This window comes from Vulpes vulpes, chromosome 12 (genome assembly GCF_048418805.1).
Source record: "Vulpes vulpes isolate BD-2025 chromosome 12, VulVul3, whole genome shotgun sequence".
In the NCBI taxonomy this organism is placed as follows: Eukaryota; Metazoa; Chordata; class Mammalia; order Carnivora; family Canidae; genus Vulpes; species Vulpes vulpes.
Window position 1 is genome coordinate 68,113,691 of NC_132791.1, and position 23,195 is coordinate 68,136,885.

At 37.2% G+C, this 23,195-nt stretch overlaps 1 protein-coding gene across 1 annotated transcript in view; it reads right to left on the reverse strand.

Annotated features, from left to right (window-relative positions):
* The window catches only part of LVRN (laeverin), a 70,237-nt gene that overhangs the window by 17,431 nt on the left and 29,611 nt on the right, over positions 1-23,195 (reverse strand). Inside the window, exons 5-16 of the mRNA XM_026015398.2 lie at positions 20,354-20,508; positions 18,754-18,867; positions 13,177-13,320; positions 12,403-12,468; positions 12,229-12,294; positions 11,809-11,981; positions 9,950-10,026; positions 9,451-9,590; positions 7,131-7,186; positions 4,417-4,570; positions 2,844-2,938; positions 872-979 (exon numbers count right to left, since the gene is read on the reverse strand). Coding sequence (XP_025871183.2) covers positions 872-979; positions 2,844-2,938; positions 4,417-4,570; positions 7,131-7,186; positions 9,451-9,590; positions 9,950-10,026; positions 11,809-11,981; positions 12,229-12,294; positions 12,403-12,468; positions 13,177-13,320; positions 18,754-18,867; positions 20,354-20,508 — 1,348 coding nt within the window. The remainder of the gene's footprint in view (positions 1-871; positions 980-2,843; positions 2,939-4,416; positions 4,571-7,130; positions 7,187-9,450; positions 9,591-9,949; positions 10,027-11,808; positions 11,982-12,228; positions 12,295-12,402; positions 12,469-13,176; positions 13,321-18,753; positions 18,868-20,353; positions 20,509-23,195) is intronic.

The following is a 23,195-nucleotide window of genomic DNA, read 5'->3' on the forward strand; positions in this document are numbered from 1 at the left end:
TAAAGATCAGAAGTGTGGATGGAGAAAGTCACTTGCGGAAACTGTCACTATTTCGTGATATTATTAATGTCACGAGAAAAGAACATCAGATTAGTTTAGAAACTAAAGAATTTTAAGAAATAAGGAAATTATAATACTTCAATCAATGTATGCTAATAATTCAGCTTGAGCTCATATCATTTTTTTGAAGTAATCTCCACATCCAACATGGGGCTCAAACTCATGACCCTGAGAGGTCACGGGTCAGATGCTCTATCCACTAAGCCAGCCAGGTAACTTTCATTTCATGTCTTATGATCACATTTCTTAAGAGTCCGTCTGAGGTGATGCATTAGAGGTAACACAATAAAACCAGAAAGACAGTCTTGGTCTCAGCTCTCAGTGGGAATGCAAACTCACAGAGAATGAGCTTGTTGGACACACTTACATATAAATCACAATAACGAACCATCAAAGAACAACCAAAATAAGACTCAAGATATGCAGAAGTGCTTGTTAGGGGCAATTAGCAGTCCTGGGTGACAACTCACTACATAAATTGAATCTATTGTCATTCACAGACCTACAGTAGACAAAGCAAAAACAGAAAGAAAGAAAGAAAGAAAGAAGAAAGAAAGAAAGAAAGAAAGAAAGAAAGAAAGAAAGAAAGAAAGAAAGAAAAAAAAAAGAAAGAAAGAAAGAAAAGAGAAAGAAAGAAAGAAAGAAGAAAAAGAGAAAGAATAAAAGTTTACTTGAAAAAAAAATAGGAGGAGAGACAGACTACCCAAGTGAAAACAAAACAATCCATCCCAGAATGAGAACATCAAAAAGGTAGAGAAATTATTGGTGTTGAAAGAGGACAGAAATAAGGGCAATCCAATACGAGTCTTACTCATTCTCTGGATGGTTTGCCCAGTTTTTGAAGAGCTCTCTTGACAACTGAAGACAGTCTTCAAGGCCCAACCAGCACGCAGTTTCAAAAAGTTTTTCCAGGGCTACTCTTAAAGGAAAGTGCAAAGAAAAACATTTTTTTTTTTTTTGCTATGTTAGCTACATTTATTTTCTTCCTGCCTCTGAGCCTATGTGTTTCATGACAAGATGGGTATTTTAAAATATCCTTCCAATAACATCAGGTTTTTTTTTTTTAAATAGCTTTTGTGGATGGCAAACTTATTTAAGGCTCAGGGAAATATTTGCTGAGATGCTCTCAGACACCAAATAAACTCGTTTAAGCCTGGTATTTTTTGAAAGTCGGAAATAAATTCCTGCCATCCTTCATCTCCCTCAAACACACACAGGAGTACACACACTCCACATCTGTTATCAATTTATTTTTCCTCCCTTTTACAATAATTGCCTTATGGATAGAAAGAAAAAAGACTTGAGAGTATTTGATCTACTACATTTAAAAAGGAAGTTCTTTCTCTGTACATGGAAAGGAGAGGGAACTGTTTATTTCTCTCTTTCCATGACGTGTTTCCCTTGCTTGAACTTCTGTTTCTTCCTCTACTCTGCTTGGTTATTATGTCCATGTCCAGAAAAAGAACAGAGATTTTTGTTTTGTGTTGTTTTGATAGCTGAGCAGGGATACCCAATTATCATTCACTACAAGTTCAAAAGAATACAGAGAACAATAATAAATCCAGAGAAGCAATGCTGTGAGGCATGTCTCTCTATGCTCCCTACTCTCTCAGACTTGGATTCAGCGGTAAAGGAATCAAACTGGCCATGAGTTTCCAGGAAATGCAAAAGCCATATTGCAGTTGCTCTACCCTCCAATTGCAACCCAGCCAGGCCTGACCTTCCGATAGAGTGAAGTAGAATGTCCAAGGGTGGAGGACCTCTGAAAGATAGTTCTGAGTATTCATTTACACACTCCTTCCCTCTCCCTACTCATCGCAAGTTGGATGCAGCAAGATGGAGTTCTATGTAAGTACTGCTAACTCCCCAAGGTTACTCTGAAGACAACTGGCCTTGGGATGCTATAAAGAGCAGATCATTTCAGTCCAATTTAGGAGAGCCAAGGATATGGCTGGCTAACACCTGTGCTGCCTCAGTGAGCACAATTTTGCCTTTCTGTTCATGCACCCAACTCATTTGCCCACTTACTATCCCAGCTAGTCCTCATTGTCTTCCGTCTACTGGTCTAGTCAACCCTATATCCTTCTAGTCACATGCTCTGGCACAGAAATGTCTCCCCTTCTAGAAGGATACTCTTGAGAGACAATAATTACATTTTATATATTTTGTGTTTCTTCTTGGTCTCATTGATTTCAGCTTCATGTCGACTAGAGCTATAAACACAATCTCTGTACCACTGTAGATAACAAATTCCCTCTGTAAATCTAGAAGCTCCCCGTCATTTGCAATACTTACTCATGCCCACACACAAATGACTAAAATATTTCAGGCAATTTCTCACATCATATTTGTAGAATGAATGGTAGAATTGCTGTCATCAATAACATACAGAAAGGACTTTTTTCTCTTGTGACCTTCCTCTGCCTTCAATTCATTGGTACAGGCTAGTTTTGCTCAGTATACACACTTACAATCTCAACCAGTGGCCTAAGATTTATGAGTATAGAGCTATAAATTCCTGTGGGTACATGCATGTGTTTTGCAGGTAAATTAAGATCCCAAACTAGTATTTTCTACTAGGATACATGTAATTTCACCAATCCTAAGGCTACTGTTCTCAAGTAACATACAAAATCTCCCATTAAATCATAGGTATCAAGATCTTATTAATATGAGTCTGGAGCTCCATCTATCAACCATTGAATCATTTTATTCAATTGTAAATTGAATTGAGTATAAGTTGAATATATATATTCAATATAGAAAAATTAAAAAATACTTACAGGGCTAAATAGTCATCTTGTAATGTTGCCATGTTTTCACGAATCACAGTTGAATACATATTCCATATTGAGATAAGTCTCTTTAATAGATACTTCTATAAACAACAAGGAATACCTACTGTTAGTTTTGGCTCACAACACTGAATTTGCATTGTCTTTTCCTTTCTCTGAAACGACATGAATAGAAGAGTGACAGATACTTCCTGAGAAGTTGTCTTTATTTGTTACTAACCATGCAACTGGTTTATTCTGTAGCCTCTCTACGTTTAGTTTCTTCATTGACAAAATGGAATTGCCAAGAATACAAGTGCAGTTTTGTGAGGACGAAACAATATTAGGTATATGAATGTGCTCCCTGGCACATAGGAACTTGATAAATCTTAGCACTTACTACTATTTAACATCACCTGGCACATTTTCAGGTGTCTTCAAAATAGAGAAAGAAATGTAAAATTTTAACACTATTAAACTTTCTACCTTAACAGTTCTATGCTTCATATCTACACCTCCAAGAAAATAAGGACAGCTGATTTATGCTTTGGACAATTGTAAGCCCTGGATCTAAAATAAATTTTCTTCAATTGAGCACTCAGCTGGTGAGTAATAAGGTTATAAAAGTTATCCATTTGCAATACACCCCTAAGCACAAAGTAGATGTTATTCCTTGACATTCTTTAAAAACAAATCTGAGTTTTTACTTCTTTTACCCAGAATCAGGTGTCAGAGATTATCAATAAGCCACCTCCATCGACAGTTAAGTGCCGTATTTTATGGGTCACCATCTCCATGCTCAAGGACATTTCTGCCAGCACTCTGGACATCAGAGGACAGTCTAGACCCTTAAGGTATTTGTGATCTCGTCCTCAAACTGCCCCAGAAGCTCACTTGGAATTATCATCTGGCACACTTTCTGGTTTGTTTCTGGTCCCTAACTCTCCAAAGGGTTACTCCCTAACTGCTACTTTGGTTTTCCCTGGGCCATCTTTCTTCTGATCGCTGCTTAAGATCTCATAATGGAAGTTTTCTCCTTTTGTGTTGTTTCAGTTATGATGGTATGTCACTGCCCTATGAATTCCAGGTTCTCCCTCTCACTTGCCAGCATCAAAAGCAGCTTCAAAACTTTGACTTTTTCTGGAATATCCCTCTCTGGTTAAGCATTGGTCCTGTAGATCAGAGTATTTCAATGATGAATATAGGGTTGTTAAAAGTCTTTCTGTTTGACTACCAATCTTTTAGAAGAGTAATTGCTATTAAGAGAAAAAGTATACCATTTCCATCCACTTCTGGGTTCTTAGGGCACATCGTCACTTCATCAAGAATAAAGACCTTTCTAAACTTCACATACTCACCTCCTAGACCAGGTCTATGACTAAAGTATTTTCTTCTAAGAATAACCGAATAACCAGCGTTTTCTAAGAAAATGAATATATATATATATATATATATATATATATATATATATATATGGCTAGTAGACTATTACTTGGGGAAAGATGTGTTTCACAGATGCTGGAAAGATATGGAATGAGGAAGAGAGGACTTTTTAAAACCACATAACAAAGAAGGAAATTACCTTTAATAATGGGTACATATCATAGCTGTTCACATCAAAAACAAGATCCTTGGTTATCAGGTTCACCAAGACTGCATACCACACTATGATTTCATCTTCTTCAGCAAGGTACTTGGTTAAATCAAGTGCTGTTTCAATCTCAATATAATTGTTTCTGTTTGGTTCAAAAAAAATACAGACTCAAAATACCTCCACTTGCTAAATAATTTGTACACTTTCCATATCTGTTCCATGCTTTGATGCCTCACTTCAATAAGATATGTTTAATAAGGAAGCTAGAGGTCCCATTTCCTTGATAAGATGGGAGCCAAGCAATGCTGACACTACAGTTTGATATACCTTCAAGCACCCAGATTTTTGGAGACTATAGGAAAATCCAGGCCAAATGTTGGACTGCTCATCCAATATTACAAAATTGAATATTACAAATTCTACAAAATAGAATTTCTAGTAACTTCTACAAAATAGAATATTACAAACTAGTATATAGGACACGACTCTTGCCTACCATTGGGGAGCTTATTCTTTGAGGCTCAGGAGCTGGGCCTTATGCATAAAAAGCTGCTAATGAGTCCAAGAAAAGGCAATGAAGACAGTGAAAGTATCAAGGAAAACACATGCGTGTGATGGAAAAGTTAGGGAGGGCCTCCTAGAGGAGGAGCTTGAGAAGGGCAATGAAGGCTGGGTAAGATGGAAATGGATAGGGAGAAAGAGGAAGCCCACTTATGACAAAGAGGATAAAGAGGGAACTGGTGTGATGAACAGACCAAGCAACCAAGGCACAGGAGTCCTTTAGTGTGCAGTTGAGAGGTGGAGGCTGGTAGATAAGGTGGATCAAAACTGTAGAGAGCTCTGAATGTCAGGATGAAAAGTTTACACATAGTGGGAAGGTGTTTAAACAACTGGGGTGACATCGTGAAGCTGATGCTGAAAAATGTTATCACAACTGCTGAAGAAGACAAGATGGAATTTAAAAGAACAGAAGGCTGGATGCTCACACAACAGGCTAAGTAACAGATAATGGGCCTGGCTTAACATGCAAGCAGAGAAGGTGGTAAATAAGGTGATAATCCAAAAGACATCTTCAAGAAGGAAGAGGTAAGACAGGTTGACTAAATGACAGATGGAAAGAGAGAGAGAGAGGAGTCAAGGATACCTCTGATATTTCAAGTGTGGGTGATGGGAAGCATCATGGCACTCTGACAGAGAGAAATTGATAGCAGGGGCAATTCAGAGACAGGAATAAAGTCCACTGTGTCAGGTCCTGAGTTTAAACGGCCACAGGATAATCAGAAGGCAGGAGGGAACAGATGGAGATGTACATTTAGAAAAGTCATGAACATATCCTTTCACAAAGCTTTATTGATTAGCTTATATCTGCTTGGCCCTGTACGTGCACATAATAAAATGATCCCTGAAACCATCAGAATGCATAAGGCATCAAAAGGAAATAGAGAAAAAAATAACATAACAATGGTAGGTCTGAAGGATGCTTGTAGCAGCAGGCAGAAAAGTCAGACACAAGAGGAAAACCAGTTTTGTGTCTCGGGACCCTCTAGAAGCCAAGAGAGGTTTCTCGGAGGATGTGGTTCAACAGTCCCAAAGTCATGGTGGTCCTAGAGAGGGTCAGAGAGCAAGGAAACATGCAGCAGGTCAGAGAGCAAGGAAACATGCTGTAGGTCACAGAGGGAAAGTGGTAAAGGAATGAAGAAAAAAATAAACACATTCATTCAAGAAATAGGGACAGGCCAAAGAAAGACAGAACATGCTGGATAATTTATTATGTATACTCCTTACTTTTATTGTCTGAAAATTTAAATTCTGAACACATATTAATTTACCTGGATAAATACTTAGCACAGCTTATATTGAATAAATGTAATAGAAATAAAATCTAGAATTCTGTAGTATACTAAAATATAGGCCATATCTCATTAAAATTATACCTATAGCCCTTACCCCCAGGTAACAAAAATCACTTCAAAATCTCAACTGATAGTCTATTTCTAGTAATTCTATTTTTTTGATATGCCAGCTATTTCCTTAACTTACAATATCATAGAAAAATACAAATGCATCTACAATCTTCCTAAATTTATCCATTTTAATATTTAACAGCCTTTACATACACAAGCCCAAATAACTTGTATTTTTACCTGTTTAATAACTTGATGGAAATTTCAAAAGTAACAATTCTAATACTTTTGTGATAATCCCAAGAATATTTAAACACTATGACCTTTTACCATGTACATCTTCTGTACTACATCCTTTAAAAACTTCTCCTTTAAGGAATTCCTTTTAAAATGTTGAATCACATTTTCATATTATAAAACTGAAACTCTCTCCCCATGGAGCACTAACTTCTCATCCCCTGCCTTGCCGCCCCTGGCCATCACCCTTTCCTTTTCCATCTCTAGGATTCGGACTATTCTGAGGAACTCATATAAGAGGAATCACATAGTATTTTGTCTTTTTGTGACTGGCTTACTTCACTTAGCCCAATGCCCTCAAAGCACATTCACGCTGATACACATCCCAGCAACTTTCACATTACAAAATTCCTTGGTACCCTCAGAACTCAATGCTAATCCTAATAAGTTGAGCCCTAAATATACTGAAGGAGCAATTTCATTTCATAGTGATTAGGCTGTAATATTTTATTAAGTTCTCAAGGTACACTCTAAAGCCAGCAGTGAAGAAAATATACTCACTTAGACAAGGAAAAGGCATCATCAATCAGCTGCAGCCTGTGGATAACAGGAATGCCCTGCAAATTAGATCCAAATTTGTGCAGGAAAAGATGAGAACATTTCTTAGCAATAGGATAATTTTCAAAATAATAACAGCATTTCAAGATCAGTGTTGCTTACGAAGCACTTTCATGTGAATTGTCTCTTGTGCAGAGAAACAGTAATCACTAAGGATAGTCCCCATGATTTATTTATTAGACATCTGTTTTTGATAAATGGTCCCTCTGGACATCAATCATAAGGCTTTCATCTGGCAGAGAGTTTTGCCAAAATACTCCCTGAAAAACGGCATGGCAAAAAAAAAAAAAAGAAAAAAGAAAAAAGAAAGGGAAGCCACGTTTAAAAAGCTATCCAAAACAGAAAGTGTATGTTAAATTGTCTTATGCTGTCCAAGTTGTTGTCAGGAGAACTTCTGGCATAGGCAGCCTTACGTACAAAGCCTTGCGTACATATTACTTAGCACTATTTTGGTAATACTGAAGTATCCTGAGTGGTGTCTGTCATCTCAAGATCTTACTAATTTGACACAATGCCACCAACAGAGCATCCTGGATTCCAGAATCCCAGAAAGGCAGGGGTTAACTGCTTAGGCTTCGTCTTGACCACTTGCCACTGCCAGGCCACTGGACTGTCCCAGCTGGAGTGTCCACAGGGGGCCCAAAGCCTCCTATCCTCACGCATTTTCATTGGTTTGGTCCCAGAAAATTGATCTTCACATCACCTTGAACTTCTCAGCAAGCCACACTTCGATCTTTACTCGGCCTCATTTCCCTTCTGACAGTAATAACACTATTTTCTAAATTAATATTAATAATAGACATGGTGTTTTATTTGCTCCCCAATTATAAAGTAGAAGTAACTGACCACAGTTTTTCAATAAGTCAGTCTACAATAGTTTCAAAAAATCATTGCTAGAAGGGTATGACCTTGCTCCACAGCTTACAGCACCCTTAGAAAGCAAGAAGAGTGGTGCTACTCTGGGGGCGCCTGGGTGGCTCAGTGGTTGAGCGTCTGTCTCCCTTTAACTCAGGGCATGAACCCGGGGTCTTGGATCGAGGCCCACATTGGACTCCTCGCAGGTAGCCTGCTTCTTCATCTGCCTGTGTCTGCCTCTCTTTCTGTGTCTTTCATGAATAAATAAATAAAATCTTTTTTTAAAAAAAGAGTCTAGCTACTCTGAAAAAGATTTGAAAATAAAATTTTATTATGTGTGCATTTTGTAGCCTTATTCAAAAGCTTAATGATAATTTTTTTTTTATTACTGAGTATGTTCTGAAGGCCTGAATTGTGTCCGGCCTCTGTTAAATATGATCCATATATCACCTTACCTAATCTCCACAATCCTTTATGTAACATTGGTCTATTAAAACACCATTATGCAGATGGGAAAACGGAGGAATGATTGGCCAGATAAGAAGCCCAAGGTTACACATCTGGTAAATGATGAACACAAGTCGATTGGACACAGAAGCCACCCTCTGGACCGGTAACACTGAATATCGTCTTCTGCTAGAGAGGCCACTGTGTATTTCAGAGAACTTTCGAAGACATAGACACTAAAGATATCTTCTAGCTCAATTCTCTAGCTTGAAGAATGGTGTCCCAGTGGACTAACTGACCATGGTTTCGCAGCAGAGCCAACTCTATAGACTCCTATGCCAGCATCCATCTCCACCAATGGAGACTGAGTTTAATTCAACCAATCAAAATCTGACTGACTAGAGCTAGCCAACATTTTAAGATTCATATATGGCATAATGACTTATCTTCAGTGATAAAGTGATAATAGATTCTATTGCTACTTTGTGAACTAAAGTCTCTGAGGGAGAGTAAGAATATAAGTTTTAAAAAATTAACACTTTTCTGGCATAGACTGTGTATCCATTAAGGGCTTAGGAATTTTAAACACATGTTTACCCACATTGTCTATCATCCTCATAAGTAACAAAGCTCTATTATTCCCATTTAAGGTGAAGAGATGGAAATGGAACATTTAAGCAACTTGTCTGAGATCACAAAACTAATGGTTAAGAGGAAAGTGTATTCTGATTTTTACCTAGGGAGGTAAAAGTGTTGAAGAAAAATGTTATTAATGTTCAAAGCACAGTGCATTGAACCTAAATCTCCCCTTTCTAAGAATGAGGGGGAAAAATACAATATGGCTTGATTTGAGAGGTGGCAGTGAGAACAGAGTCTCTTCTCACCAGAGGGGTTTATGAAAGCTTGACTCAAGACTGCACTATTAATGGTATTTAATAATAGATATAAAAAGTAACCTTACCTTAGGATCTTTTTCAAGCTGTTGATTTAGCTTCTTCCAACCTAATTGATCATAGTTAACCCTGTAATATCCAGTCACATTTAAATTTAGAATCACCCAGTCATGATCCGAAGCTGAAACTTTCATTTCAGGGAATATTTCTACAAAGGTACATGGGAAAAGTGTGAACTGGTACATCTAAAAAACATTCCAGTACATGTTTATACTATATCCTCTTAATCCTAAACAAAAAAACTCAATAAATACAACAAAAAGTAAAGGAATTCTAAAATATATACTGACCTTACCATATAATTGTATTTTTTCACATATAATAGCTTTTGATTTGAAACTTTTCTCTAAAGTTCTATGTTAGATAAGAATGATGTAAGATTTTAGTTTGATGCAAGACAGCTTTTCAAAAGCTATTTGCTTTCACATCTTATTCTCTGCCTTTCTATATGTGTGTAATATATACTCGCGCATACATGTGAAGATATTTCTAAAACTTGTTACTTACTGCTGCTTTTATCTAGCCAGACCAGAGACTGTGTAGTTCCATTTTTTATCCAGAGAATAGGTATAATCCATGTATCACTTATCAGGAAAAAAAACAAACATTCAGTTAATTTGCAGACATAATCTATAAATTCTGAGCCAATGTTAACTGAGATGATACTAAGAGAGGATTCAAATTCTTTGGTCAATAGATAAGGGTTTGCTAGGATTATTCATTTGTTGTTGTTGTTTTTAAAGATCTTATTTATTTGAGAGAAAGAGTGAGTGAGAGAGAGAGTGTGAGCACAACGGGGGCAGGGTCAGATGGAGAAGTAGACTCCCCACTGAGCAGGCTCATTTTAGTGTTATAAGTCAGTTTTGCTTTAGCCTTTTGTTCACTTTCTTTTTAGTTTGTCTTCTTTACATTTTCTTATTAACTTAAGGCAGTTAGTAAGACAATCTTGTATATGAATCTTTCTTTCTTTCTTTCTTTCTTTCTTTCTTTCTTTCTTTCTTTCTTTCTTTTTTTCTTTCTTTCTTCTTTCTTTTTTTGTATCTGAAACTCTCAAGGCCTGTTTGTATTAAATTATAGCCTCTTGGCCTCACTCAGGGGTTGTTCAAATGCTGCAGACAGACCCAACTCCATCTGCGCCAAGAGAGGCAAAGAGTAATTTCAGAAGAAAAAGCTTGACAAACATTTCAAAATGCTTTTCTGCCTCAAGCTTTCTCCTCATCTGAAAAGTGTTCAGCACACATCAGCCAGATTATTCATATTTACTGAATGCTGACATTCTTCCCACATTGGTGGACGTGACCTGGAGGAAGCAGATGACTGCAAGAGGACATTAGTCATCTCAAGAGTCACAGGCCTTGGAGTTTGGACAGGACTTGGAATATGGCTCAAATTGGCTCACAAATCTGGTTTCTCAAAGACTATGAATGAGGGTCATGTTTATCCAATAGTTAAGGCACACATCTTCTCAAAAGTCATGGAATCTTGATGAGCACCAGAGGATGTATGGGCGTGTTTAATCACAACACTGTACACTTGAAACTAATATAACACTGGGCATTAACTAACTGGAATTAAAATAAAAACTTAAAAAAAAAATCATGGAATAGCAGAGTGAGAGAAGGGACCTTCCATTCTCCTGGTTTGTTTCATTCATTCATTCATTCATTCATTCATTCATTCACTCGTGAGAGACACAGAGAGAGGCAGAGGCATAGGCAGAGGGAAAAGCAGACTCCCTGTGGGGAGGTGGGATCACGCCCTGAGCCAAAGGCAGATGCTCAACCACTGAGCCACCCAGGTGCCCCAGTGCGGTTGATATTCAAACCCAGGTGAAGGCCAGAATTCTCATAAGCATGGCTATAGATACACACCTACGTGCACATGTGGACATGGGCAAAACTATTCGTCAAGGACACAGAGACCACTCAGTTCCATTTCTAGGGAAATAAAGACGACTTGGCAGCAGTCATGTCTCTTTGTCTCTTACCTAACATGAGGCCTTGTATGGTTCTGTTTTGCTGCCTCTCACCCAGAATCCTGAGTAATTCATTAATTCTGTCTGAAGTACAGAGAGTGTATGACCCCTAAGGCTTTGGTTGCTGGTGTCATCCTAAATGCCAAGGGCAGGGGTACTGCCTTGGATCCCTCAATGCAAGTCTCTGGCCTCGCTCAAGACATCAGGGGCTCTGTCTCAACCCAGCACCCCAGGAACACCCTGCACAGATATGAAGTTGCCTGTGCCAGAGGCCCTCTGTAGAAGAGCGTGTACCCAGCTGTGTGTTATGCTTCCTCACCAGCAGGCTGCTTTCCATCTGATGGGAGCTTAACCCCAAGGAAGGTGAAGACAGAGGAGCAAATGTACCTACTTGTGGGTTAGGAGAGTCTCGTTTTTAACTTTCCCAAGATAAAATGGCTCCTGTTTGATGACGCCAGTGGACACATTTAAGGTAATGACTGGAAAACCACTCTGGTGTGTCCAGCTGTCCATTATGCTTTTTACTGTTGCTGGCAAAAGAATTTTATTCTGATCATCTATGACCTGTTTAAAAAAAATCATCACAAGAGCAGATATTTACCATCAAAATCTCTTCAGGTAGCACTCTCCCAAAGGAAACTACACTGCTAGCTATTCTATTCTTCATTTATACAGTAATCCTCAGTGGGTGATATTCTGGGCCAAATTCAGAATTCTGCTCAACTCTCTATGTGAACAAGTCCTTAGTTCGTTCATTCATTTACTCACTCATTCATTCATTGAACATGCATGTCAGAAGTAGGACGATTACCATTTGAAAATGCCTCCATAGATCATCTTGCTCAGCATTTGAGTAAGAAAATGTCTTCAAATATGACTAAAAAATAGAGACATTAAAAAGAGTGGAAAAGTTAAGGTCAAAATAAATAACATTTCCAATCAATTTATGTTTCCTGCCTCCCAGGTGACAATTTTATAAACTTACCTTGAGTGCACTGATAAATAAATTCTCATTCAGGAAGCTGGAAAGCATTCGGGCCAAAGATGCTCCCTAGGACAAGAAACAGTCCATTGTCTGAACAAATTCAATATATAAATATTGACACATCCCATTTTGATAAGCAATATTCTAGGCTTTTCTCCCAACTGTATTGCATACTTCAGTTGAATGTTTGGGTTATCCCCAAATATGCCGATAAGACGGTAGACTGTCACTAACAAATAGGTAAAAGATGAACAAATGTACTACATATTAAGAATTCAAGGGCAGCCCGGGTGGCTCAGTGGTTTAGTGCTGCCTTTGGCCCAGGGTGTGATCCTGGAGTCTCGGGATCGAGTCCCACATTGGGCTCCCTGCCTGGAGCCTGCTTCTCCCTCTGCCTGTGTCTCTGCCTCTCTCTCTTTCTGTGGATCTCATGAATAAATTAATAAAATCTTTAAAAAAATCAAGATACACAATATATTTTAAGCTGAGATATTTACAGGGTAAGAATAAATTTCCACCAAACAGAAGGGTTCACCTTAAAAGTAGCAAGTTGTTTCAGTGTTTTTATAATGTTGGATGGTACTGAGCACCTAATATTGGTTAGATGAGAATTGATTTAACCACATGTTCTGAAATCCATCTGCTGAATAAAATTATGGTTATTTGTATCAAAAGTTGCACAGTATCATCATATTAGCCTATCATTCTTAGAATCCGTTTTATGTACCTTACTGCAAGAGTGCAAAACGAAAGGAAATATGTGACTGATTTTACCTTGTTGTAAGTAAATAAGTCAAAGAGCTCATTTATTTCACTGGTTTCTGTGAAATTTTCCACCTTCAAGGACACAGCTCTAGACACCAGGGCGTGATCTTCACTGAGGACATTATGTAAAATGTTAGAAAAAAAGATCTCATTCTAAAAGGAAAAGATTGAGCAACATTAACTTCTTAGGTGTCACAGAAACACAACATTCAAATACTGTCAAAAACACCTTTCAAAAACTGACACTGACGAGGGGAAAAAATCATTCAGATGCACTCTGTGAGCTGACATATGCCAAATAAGTCAGGATTCTTGAAAAACAAAACTCTAATATACTTGTCTTCCCATTTAATACCCTTCTTATTTCAATTTTTAAAAAAACCATTACAAAAGTCAGAATGTTTTCCAAGAGAGCTATCTACACTTCCCCAAAGGAGATCCCTGATCACAGACAGGATCCTCTAGGAAATAGCATCCCTAGGTGGTTTGCATCCTCTAGAAATTTATTGGAAATTTTATTAGTAACCGTCTAAAATGGATCAGTCTCTCTTAAACAAACGTTTACAAACCGCAATGTGCCAGATTTACAAATTTGATGATGATGTTGTAATTTTGTAATTATTTATTGAAATAAATCCACAGGCTGGATACTACAGTTTATAGATCATGCATTATGAGCAGGCAAATTATTCTATTCTAATAAGTACAGAACTCTCCAAAAAATTAGACCTCTTTCAGACACATGACAAGGGTCATTTCTTTTTTGGAGGAAAGATAGAAGGAAAGCCAATGTACAGCCAGAGGGGTGGGTAGCACGGCAAAGCCAAAAAAAGGGCAGTGGTAGAGAAGCAGCAGAGAGAGTTGGCTTCTGCCCTGTAGAGCTGAGTGAACCCCCTTTATAATCCACAAGGAGCCTCAACTCCCTAGCAGCTATCTCTGGGGTCCCCAAGTTGACTCTTTCAAATTCTGCCCACTTCCATTGGCCAGTGTTCCAACCAACCGTCTCCTATTAGCATATTATTTTTTAATTTATTAACACCATTGATGAGGCTACTGTCAAACTCTGCTCCTTCAGAAATGAGACAGCCTGTCATTTAGAGCAGTATTTCTCAAACTTTAATGTGAATAAGGATCCCCTGGGGATTTGATCAATTCATATGTGAATTCAGCTGGTCTGGGTTGGGGTCTGTATTTCTAATCAATTACATGGTGATGCTCATGTCACTAGCATGATAATCCCACTTTGAGTAGCTAGGAATGGAGGGGACATTTGTTTAAGTCTGATCTTATTCGTTAACTATAGGTTTTATTAGTTTAACACTTGAGTATTCTCGAGAGTGTCTCACAGTTGACCCATGTGTCCCAAAAAAGCAACATGGAAAACAGAGGAAATAAAAAGTACCCATAATCCTACACTCCAAGATAGTCACCATTAGAATTAGTACTGTTTTTTACAATCTCTTTCCCTATGTGTTTATTTACTCACATAGATGTAAAAACTTTTATCTTGCTTACTTACTTATTATGACATTCATTGAAAAATTCTGTTATCTCATCTTCATAAATACCTCTAACAATGGCTGCTGCATTCTATACTACACAAACTGGAAGGAAATAAGCCAAAACTTAATAGTGATGATCACAGTGTGGTCAAATCACATATGACTTCCTTCTTTTCAAAGTATAACAGATAACACTTCTGCAAAAGCAAAACATTAAAATAAATAAATGCATAGTTGCAGAATGGGCCACTGAGTCAATGAACCATAAATGACTTCATCATTTCCCTATTAGTTTGGCATTTAAATTGCTTCCAGATTTTTACTGTTTTAAACAATATTTTAATGAGCACCTTTATATATAGCCTTCTCCATATTTTGTAAATTCCCCTCTACTCCTCAGAATGGATTGTCTGTCTTTTTTCTGACTGGTGTAAGATGTTATATTATCTTCTTGGTATCACTATAATCACACAAGTTAACTGTGATGAAAGGGGTTGACACCTCTTCCTCAACATCCCCAAGGTCCTTCTCCTCTGGGCCTCCCATACAGTGAGTTTTGTCCCAGTCTGTTCCAGTCCTGCTGGAGGGAAACATTTACACAAAAAGCAAGGTTTGCCTTTAAAAAAAAAATCGTTATCTAGGCACTGCGTACAGTGATAGGAGAAGGTGAGGCTGTATACCCATCATCACTCTCTTACTGAAAACTGCAAGATTCTAGAGAAAAAGACCTACTCCTATTAAATTTATTGTTACCCTAAGAAATATAACAGTATTTATTGTAATAAATTTACATGTGGTTAAAAGCCCAGGCTTGGAGTCTGAGCTGCCTGGGTGTGAATCCTACCTTAACCTCTTTGGACTTGTGTGGCTATAAAAGGCAATCAACTTTATCTCTCTGAAATTTGGTTTCTCCATCTAGAAATGGAGGAAAACAACATTGTCCTTATTGGATTATTTTCAGGACTAAATGAATTTACAGAAAGTGCTTAGCACAGTGCCTGGCAAAAAAGCACATGTTCAATGACAGTTAGCCACTTGAAATTACTTATCATCATCAACATCATTATTATTTCTTTAGAGTTAAGTACTGAATCAGATAATGTGTACAATACTCCATAAGCACACGAGCGCTTGGTAAGTAGTAGTTGTCATGATGTTACCTAATGGATAAGAATTTGTTGAATGTCTACAAGAAACTTACTTTACAAATGAGAAACTAAAGCTCAGAGGTGTTCCACTGACAATGAGTATAAAAACAGAGTGAGATCAGACTGGCTGCACGGCTCCTATGTGCCTTTCTCTCCACCAAATCTGATGCTTCTTTAAGGCCAGGCTGTGTCAGACCTGGGCTTCAGAGACAAAGAAACCACTGGTCACTGACGTTTTCTGAATCTGTGACCATGACCCATTCATAACATGTTTTAATGACTTTCAGCTGAAATTAGAGCAAGAAAAAAAAATGAAAATCTGTTCCCGCATATGGTTCTGTGATTCTCTTCCCCAATGCCAATTTAATGACCAGATTAAAAGGAAGCCAAAGTTCTTGATCTCTCAGAGATCACTGAAGTAAGGCTGGCTTCAGGCTTTTAAAAGACAAAGCTAATGGCAATTTCCTCAACACCAGGATCTGATGCTCTTTTGCCAAGGGTTATATTCACTCAGCTCCACAGACACTAAGAAATGTAGATTCAGAAAGGAGTGATTAAGAAACCAGTGATTAAAAGAAATAGCTAAATGGTACCAAAAGAGGTTAATCGTATCATCTTTGCTTCACAAACACTAGTAATATATCTTCATCAAATTTTCCCAGATATAATACCTTAGCCAATTTCAGTTGCATGAGGTAACTGATTGATGTTAATGATCTATTCCATTTGATTAAGAAAATAAGGATGAATCTAATTGTTTCATGGGAAATGAAACTTCTTTTCTTATTGAATCCAAGCAGAGTTAATTTGAGATACAACCAAATGCTTTCATAAGCATTTATAGATGACATGAACCATGCATAGGTTCTATCTTATAAAAGAGAGATTTAAACAATTTTATAGCTATAGAGTATATGGAAAGGACTTTTGAAGAAAATTAAGGTTTACTCTCTCTATATAAATTTTATAAAAATGAAAAGAGTCATATAATGAACTCACACACACACCCCCATTAGATCTCAGGGGAGAGGAACACTCCTATGTGTTTTCACAGAGCTCAGTTGGGTGAAGGCATGGGCGTGGAGTTAGAGACACCTTGAACTGAATCTCATCTCTGACATATAGTAGCTGTGAGAACTTGAACAACTTTCTTAATGCTCCTATGTCTGTTTCCTCAACTAGAAAATAGAGTGACAACTACACTCATATGATTGTTTTGAGAATTGAGTTAGATGATGTGTGTACAAAACACAATACCTGCTACTTGCATCCTAAGTGCTCCATGAATAGGAAGTGCGGTATTATTGCTGTTATTATCATCATTACCTTCGTCATCAGACTAGATCTGGACAACTAGATATTCACAGTTCTGTCGCCATCATGCAAATGACTTCGGCAAGTCACCTAATCATCCAGTACTTCAGTCTCCTTATCTATGTAATGATGCCCAACCCAGGGGAGGGGGAGCAGAGGCACCACAGAGTGGCTGGACTGTGGGATGGTGGGTGATTTCTAGGAATTCTGCAAAGCACAGGGTGGGTGGCATGGAATGGTGTATTAGGAGGCTGCTACATCAGTGCTTCCCACAAACTGATTTCACGAACATGTTAAAAAAAAAAAGGGATTTTTAAATAAAGTGTCTGTGGGGCCAAGTTAAGTTTGCCAACTCTGAGTTCTGTCAAATAATCAACAAAAACCAAGTATCATCTATCTACCATCTCCATCCTTTTATTATAAAGGGAAAATTTATTGCCAATATAATAGGAAAAATATCATCTTATAATATCCTTTAAAGTGAGTACATTTAGCCTGTAATAAAGACCTGGCCAGTAGAGAAAAATCAGTGTTTCAAATACCAATTTACTGGGACACCTGGGTGGCTCAGCGGTTGAGCCTGTTTTCGGCTCAGGTCATGACCCTGGAGTTCTGGGATCAAGTCCCACATCAGGCTCCCCGCAGGGAACCTGCTTCTCCCTCTGCCTGTGTCTCTGCCTCTCTCTCTTTCTCTCATGAATTAAAAAAAAAAATTGTTACAAATATTTACTGAATGAGGCTAGGGAAAGAAGTGAAGAACCAAGCTTGGAAACAGTGGGAGGTGGGATGAGAGACAGACTAGCCAAGAGCAGCAGGATGAGCAACTCTGAGCATCAGAAAGGTGCAGGGAGTCAGGGACAGAGCAGAAGCAAGGACTTTAGGCTTGCTATAAAGGAAGTGAGGTATGCGTCAGAGAATATTACATCTCAACATTTAAACATCTAAGTCAAAATCAATTCCATTTTATCATGCCATCCTGAAAGCACTACCTAAATTAATCTACATAAATGACCAGAAATAGAACTTATAGGTGAAATAATCAGATTTGCGTATTCACAAATTCATATTTTCATATTACCATTTATTAAAAATAGCAAAATAGTTATCAGCTATAATATATATATTATTAGTTACACATCTGATATATATAACATTTTATAATATAAAATATAGCATATTCCTTATCATTGAAGTCATAGACTACTAATTACAGTGCCTTTAAAATTTAGTCTAGGTAGGAATATGTGAAAATGACCTAAAATCTAGGGAAAGATGGTATGCATATACCTTATAAGGTGATATAATAAAATATTAGGCAACCCTGAAAAATCTTTTCAAAAGTGATTTAAGGATTTGCAGAAATGCTCTTGATAAAATATGAAGTACGGAAGGTATTACACGTTTCTGTGTAAAAAAATAATTCCCATTTTTATGAATATTTATAATGAGTAAAAGCCTGGAAAAAGAAAACACATAAAACAGGTAACACTAATCATCTCTGGTATTACAGACCATTTAATATTCCTTATATTTTCTGTATTTTACACATAGGAAACAATGAACTACATTACTTTTGCAAGTAGGAGCAAAACATTACAAGTAAATTTCACAGACATACTTACTCTTGGGAATTCAGGATTGAAGTAGTTAATTACTCCAAATTCAAAATAAGATGCAAAGCCCTCTTTGAGCCAGATATCGTTCCACCAATTCATGGTAACCAAATTTCCAAACCACTTTTGGAGATGGGAGAAAATAGAGCTCACTTAAATTTAATTTAAGGAACATTTATTGTAATTGCATGTTAAATAAACGTAAGGTCGGAGACATAACTAAACTTTATTTTTGCCCTCAAAAACAAAACTTGAAAATAGGACTTCAAAAAGCAGGTTGGTGCTTTAACATGAAGAGGCAGCAGTCCTGTATTTCTTTGAAATAATTATGTCACATCCAATGACTGAAATCAACTTTTGTTTTAAAATTGTCATTTTCAAAGGCAAAGTAATCTAGAGTAGCATTTCTCAAACTACCCACTTTCCCAACAGTTAATTTAAATAAAGCAGAGGTCCAGAATGCTCACTTACCACCTACTAATTACAGCATCTTATACTCTAAATAGACTACATCAGAATTTTGCTGTAAGCAGTTGTTATGTTTCAAGAACATGTTTTCATCTGTGCTAAGTACAAGTCACTCATGTTCTGCTAGAATTCTTTTCAAGCTTAACAGAAACAAAGTGTCACATGGACAATGAATGGAATCAGGAAGGAAAAACACAATTATTTCTAAAACCAACGAATCTGTACCCTAGTATTTAATCAAATTATTACAACAGCTGTCATGTACTAATAGCTAGCAGCCGGTCTTCCAAAACAATGTGTTGCTTGGGTGATCATAATAAATGGTATTTTGAGTGACTGATCAAAACTTGTCAAAGTTTGCGTTGACTGTGCAACGAGGTGTTAATTCTGTCCCAGTAAAAAACTCTGGCCCATTACCTCTTGTGGATCCACATAACAAGAAGATAACAATTTCATAGTTTAGATCATTTCTTTCTTGACAAATTTGTATGAATGGAGTCAATGTCAAAAAAGCAGATGTCGGAACCTCCATCAAACACATAACTAAGCTTCTACAAATCACATTGTGAAAACATAGATCTAATGAAATAAATCCTTGTTCACACTGCTTTTGGGTATGCAGCTTGAGATCACTGCTCATCTCACTGACATATTAACCACTAGCCAATATTCCTTTAACCTCTCTTCAAACAAAGCAAAAACAAAGTTTATAACAATCTACTGATGAAATGTGGATATCTTTCAGTGCCTTTTTGAATATCCTTTATTTTAAGATGGAATGAAAATGAATAATCATAGCTCTGGTTGGCTTACTTTCCCTGAAAAGGACTCTATGGAGCAAAGTTTACTTTTGTATGTAAATACCTGACCTCTGAACGGCCTGTAAGTTCTCATCACTATGATCCATCACCAATAGTTCAAATCCCCACAAGTTCTGATTATATAGATCCTTCCTTCACTGTCCCACTTTTTGAATAATTTTTTAAAAATGTGGTATACCATTAGAGGGTTGGTTTTTATTTTGGTTTTTGTTTGTTTGTTTGTTTTTCTTCTGGTTTTGTTTTGCTGTTTTTTGCTATCCTTGGTAGAGCAGCTAGAGAATGTCTTCACGTAAAATAAGAAAGAACATTTTACCACATGCCTGATGTCCAATCTCGTGGGAGAGAATGAAGGAGATCACAGCCTTTTTGTCTGTTACTTGATCATTTGGTTGCATCAACAATAATGACTCATCAAATATCAATAGTCCCCAATTTTCCATGGCACTGTTGTCAAAAGTAGGCAAGGCAATTATATCTAAGTGGATTTAAATGGAGGGAAAAATGAAATCATCTCTTCCAAAAAGTTTGAGATTTCCAGATATAAGTATTGCAAAATGAAATCATAAAATTACTAAAAGAAAATACAAGTGAATATTTATAATTTGAAGGTAGAGAAGATTAATAGCAAAGACAGAAGCCAGAAAATAAATTGTTCTGATTATCTTATCTGAAAATCAAATACTTTTGATAAAGGATCTGTACAGAGAAATCTTAAAACTTGACATTAGAAAACTAAACTTTACAAAACTGGCAAACAATCAATCTAAAGAGACACTTCACTGCATAAGATAAGCAAATGGAAAATACGCATAAGGAAAAGATGCTCTACATAAGATGTCATTAGAAAATTGCAAATGAAAACAGTGAGATACCACTATATAACTATTAGGATGGTTTAAATCCAAAGCACACTACCAAATGCTAGAGAAGATATGGAGCATCAGGAACTCTCATTCGTTGATGGTGGGAATGCAAAATGGTACCACCACACTGGAAGACAGCTTGGCCGTTTCTTATAAAGGCTGATCGTACAGTTTAGCAACTGAGCAATTGAGATTATTCACCCAAATGAGTTGAAAACTTTAAGTCCACACAAAAACTGGTACAAGGAGGTTTATAGCTATAAACCTTTAAGTGTGAGACTTTGTAAGTGTGAAAAATGGGGAGCAAGCAAGACGTCTTTCAATGGGGGAATGGATAAACAAACTGTAGTATAAATAAATACATACAAGAGAGTATCAATCAGCAATAAAAAGAAATGAGCTCTCCCACTATGAGAGGACAAGAAGGAAGTTTAAATGCAGATTGCTAAGTGAAAAGAAACCAATGGGGAAAAACAGCACATGGTATAATTCCAACTATGAAACATTTATCTGGAAAAGGTAAAGCCAGAGAGACAGTAAAAAGCTTGGTGGTTATCAGGACTCTAGGGAGAAAGTGAGGAATAAATAGTTGGAGCACAGGAGACTTTTATGACCGTGAAACTACTCTGTAGGACACTGCAATTTTAGACACGTATCATTATACATTTGTCAAAACTCAGAGAATGTATAGTACCAAGAGAGAAACCTAATGTAAACTAAAGGCTTTATTAAACAATATTGTATTGATATTGGTTCATCCATTGTAACAAATGTGCCACTCGAATGCAAGATACAGGAGGAGAAACTGTATGGGGGGAGAGGGAAGGGAGAGGAGATAAATGGGAACTCCCTATACTTTCCATGTAATTTTTCTTAAGCCTACAAGTGCTCTGAAAATATAGTCTAAGGACACCTGGTGGCTCAGTGGTTGAGTGTCTGCCTTCAGCTCAGGATGTGATCCCAGAGTCCTGGGATCGAGTGACGCATTGGGCTCCCCGCAGGGAGCCTGCTTCTCCCTCTGCCTATGTCTCTGCCTCTCTCTTTGTGTCTCTCATGAATAAATAAATAAAATATTTAAAAAAATAGTCTAGTTAAAAGGAAATACATTAGTTCACCAAAAGGCAAATTTAGTTCATCATAAACAAATTTGAAAGGCAAATCACAAGCTGGGAAAAATATCTGCAGCATATATCACAAACAATTAATGTTTTTTTAACATAAAAAAACTCTACCAAATCAAAATAAAAAAACACAAATGAAAACAGTTCACTAAAGAAATAATTCAAAAAAAAAAGAAATAATTCAAATAGCCAAAAGTCTTACTTAAAATGTTCAACTTCATTAATCATGAGAAACACAAAACCATGGTATAACTTAATCTTTCAAATGTGTAAGAAGATGAACAATTAGTACTGCTAATATTAGTATTAATAATTAGGTAAGGAAAATTGGCAGATAGCCTGTTGGTAAGGGTGTAACTGCTACAATCTCTTGGGAGCAATCCAGCAAAATGCTTCATAATTTTTTAAAATGTTCCAACCTTTTGACTAACTCATTCAACTTTCTGAGTTTATACTAAGACAAATAGCATGGATGCTTGTAAACATTCCTTATGTTTTCTTTAGCATGCTTAAAGTAGCCAAAAAAGGGGAAGAAAGCATGCAATCAATTAGTCCAAATGTTCAACCAGAGGATTTAAATAAGTTATTTTGCCAAATTGATATTGTAGGCATTCTATGTTTTAAAAATTACGATACAGGGATGCCTGGGTAGCTCAATGGTTGAGCGTCTGCCTTCAGCTCAGGTCATGAATCTGGGGTCCTGGGATCAAGTCCCACATCGGGCTCTGCCAAGGGAGCCTGCTTCTCCCTTTGCCTGTGTCTCTGACTCTCTCTGTCTCTCATGAATAAATAAAAAAATACATACATATTTTAAAATGAATAAATAATTAATAAACATGACAATAGAGGGGCCTGGGTGGCTCAGTCATTTGATATATGTGCTGCCAAAGCGAGCACAGGCTCAGTCATTTGAGCGTCTGGATTGTTGGCCTTGGCTCAGGTAGTGATCTTGGGGTACTGAGACGGAGCCCTGCGTCAGGCTCTGTGTTCAGTGGGGAGTCAGCTTGGGATTCTCTCTCCTTCTCCCTGTCCCTGCCCCTCTACCCCCGCCCCCAAATAAACCTAGAAGAACAAGAAAAAATGTTTACTTTCTTTTGCTAATAGAAGAAATGCCATTTTTATAATGTATGCTACGTTTGCCTAATGAGTGTGCTGTGCTCTGTATGTTATGTTGACTT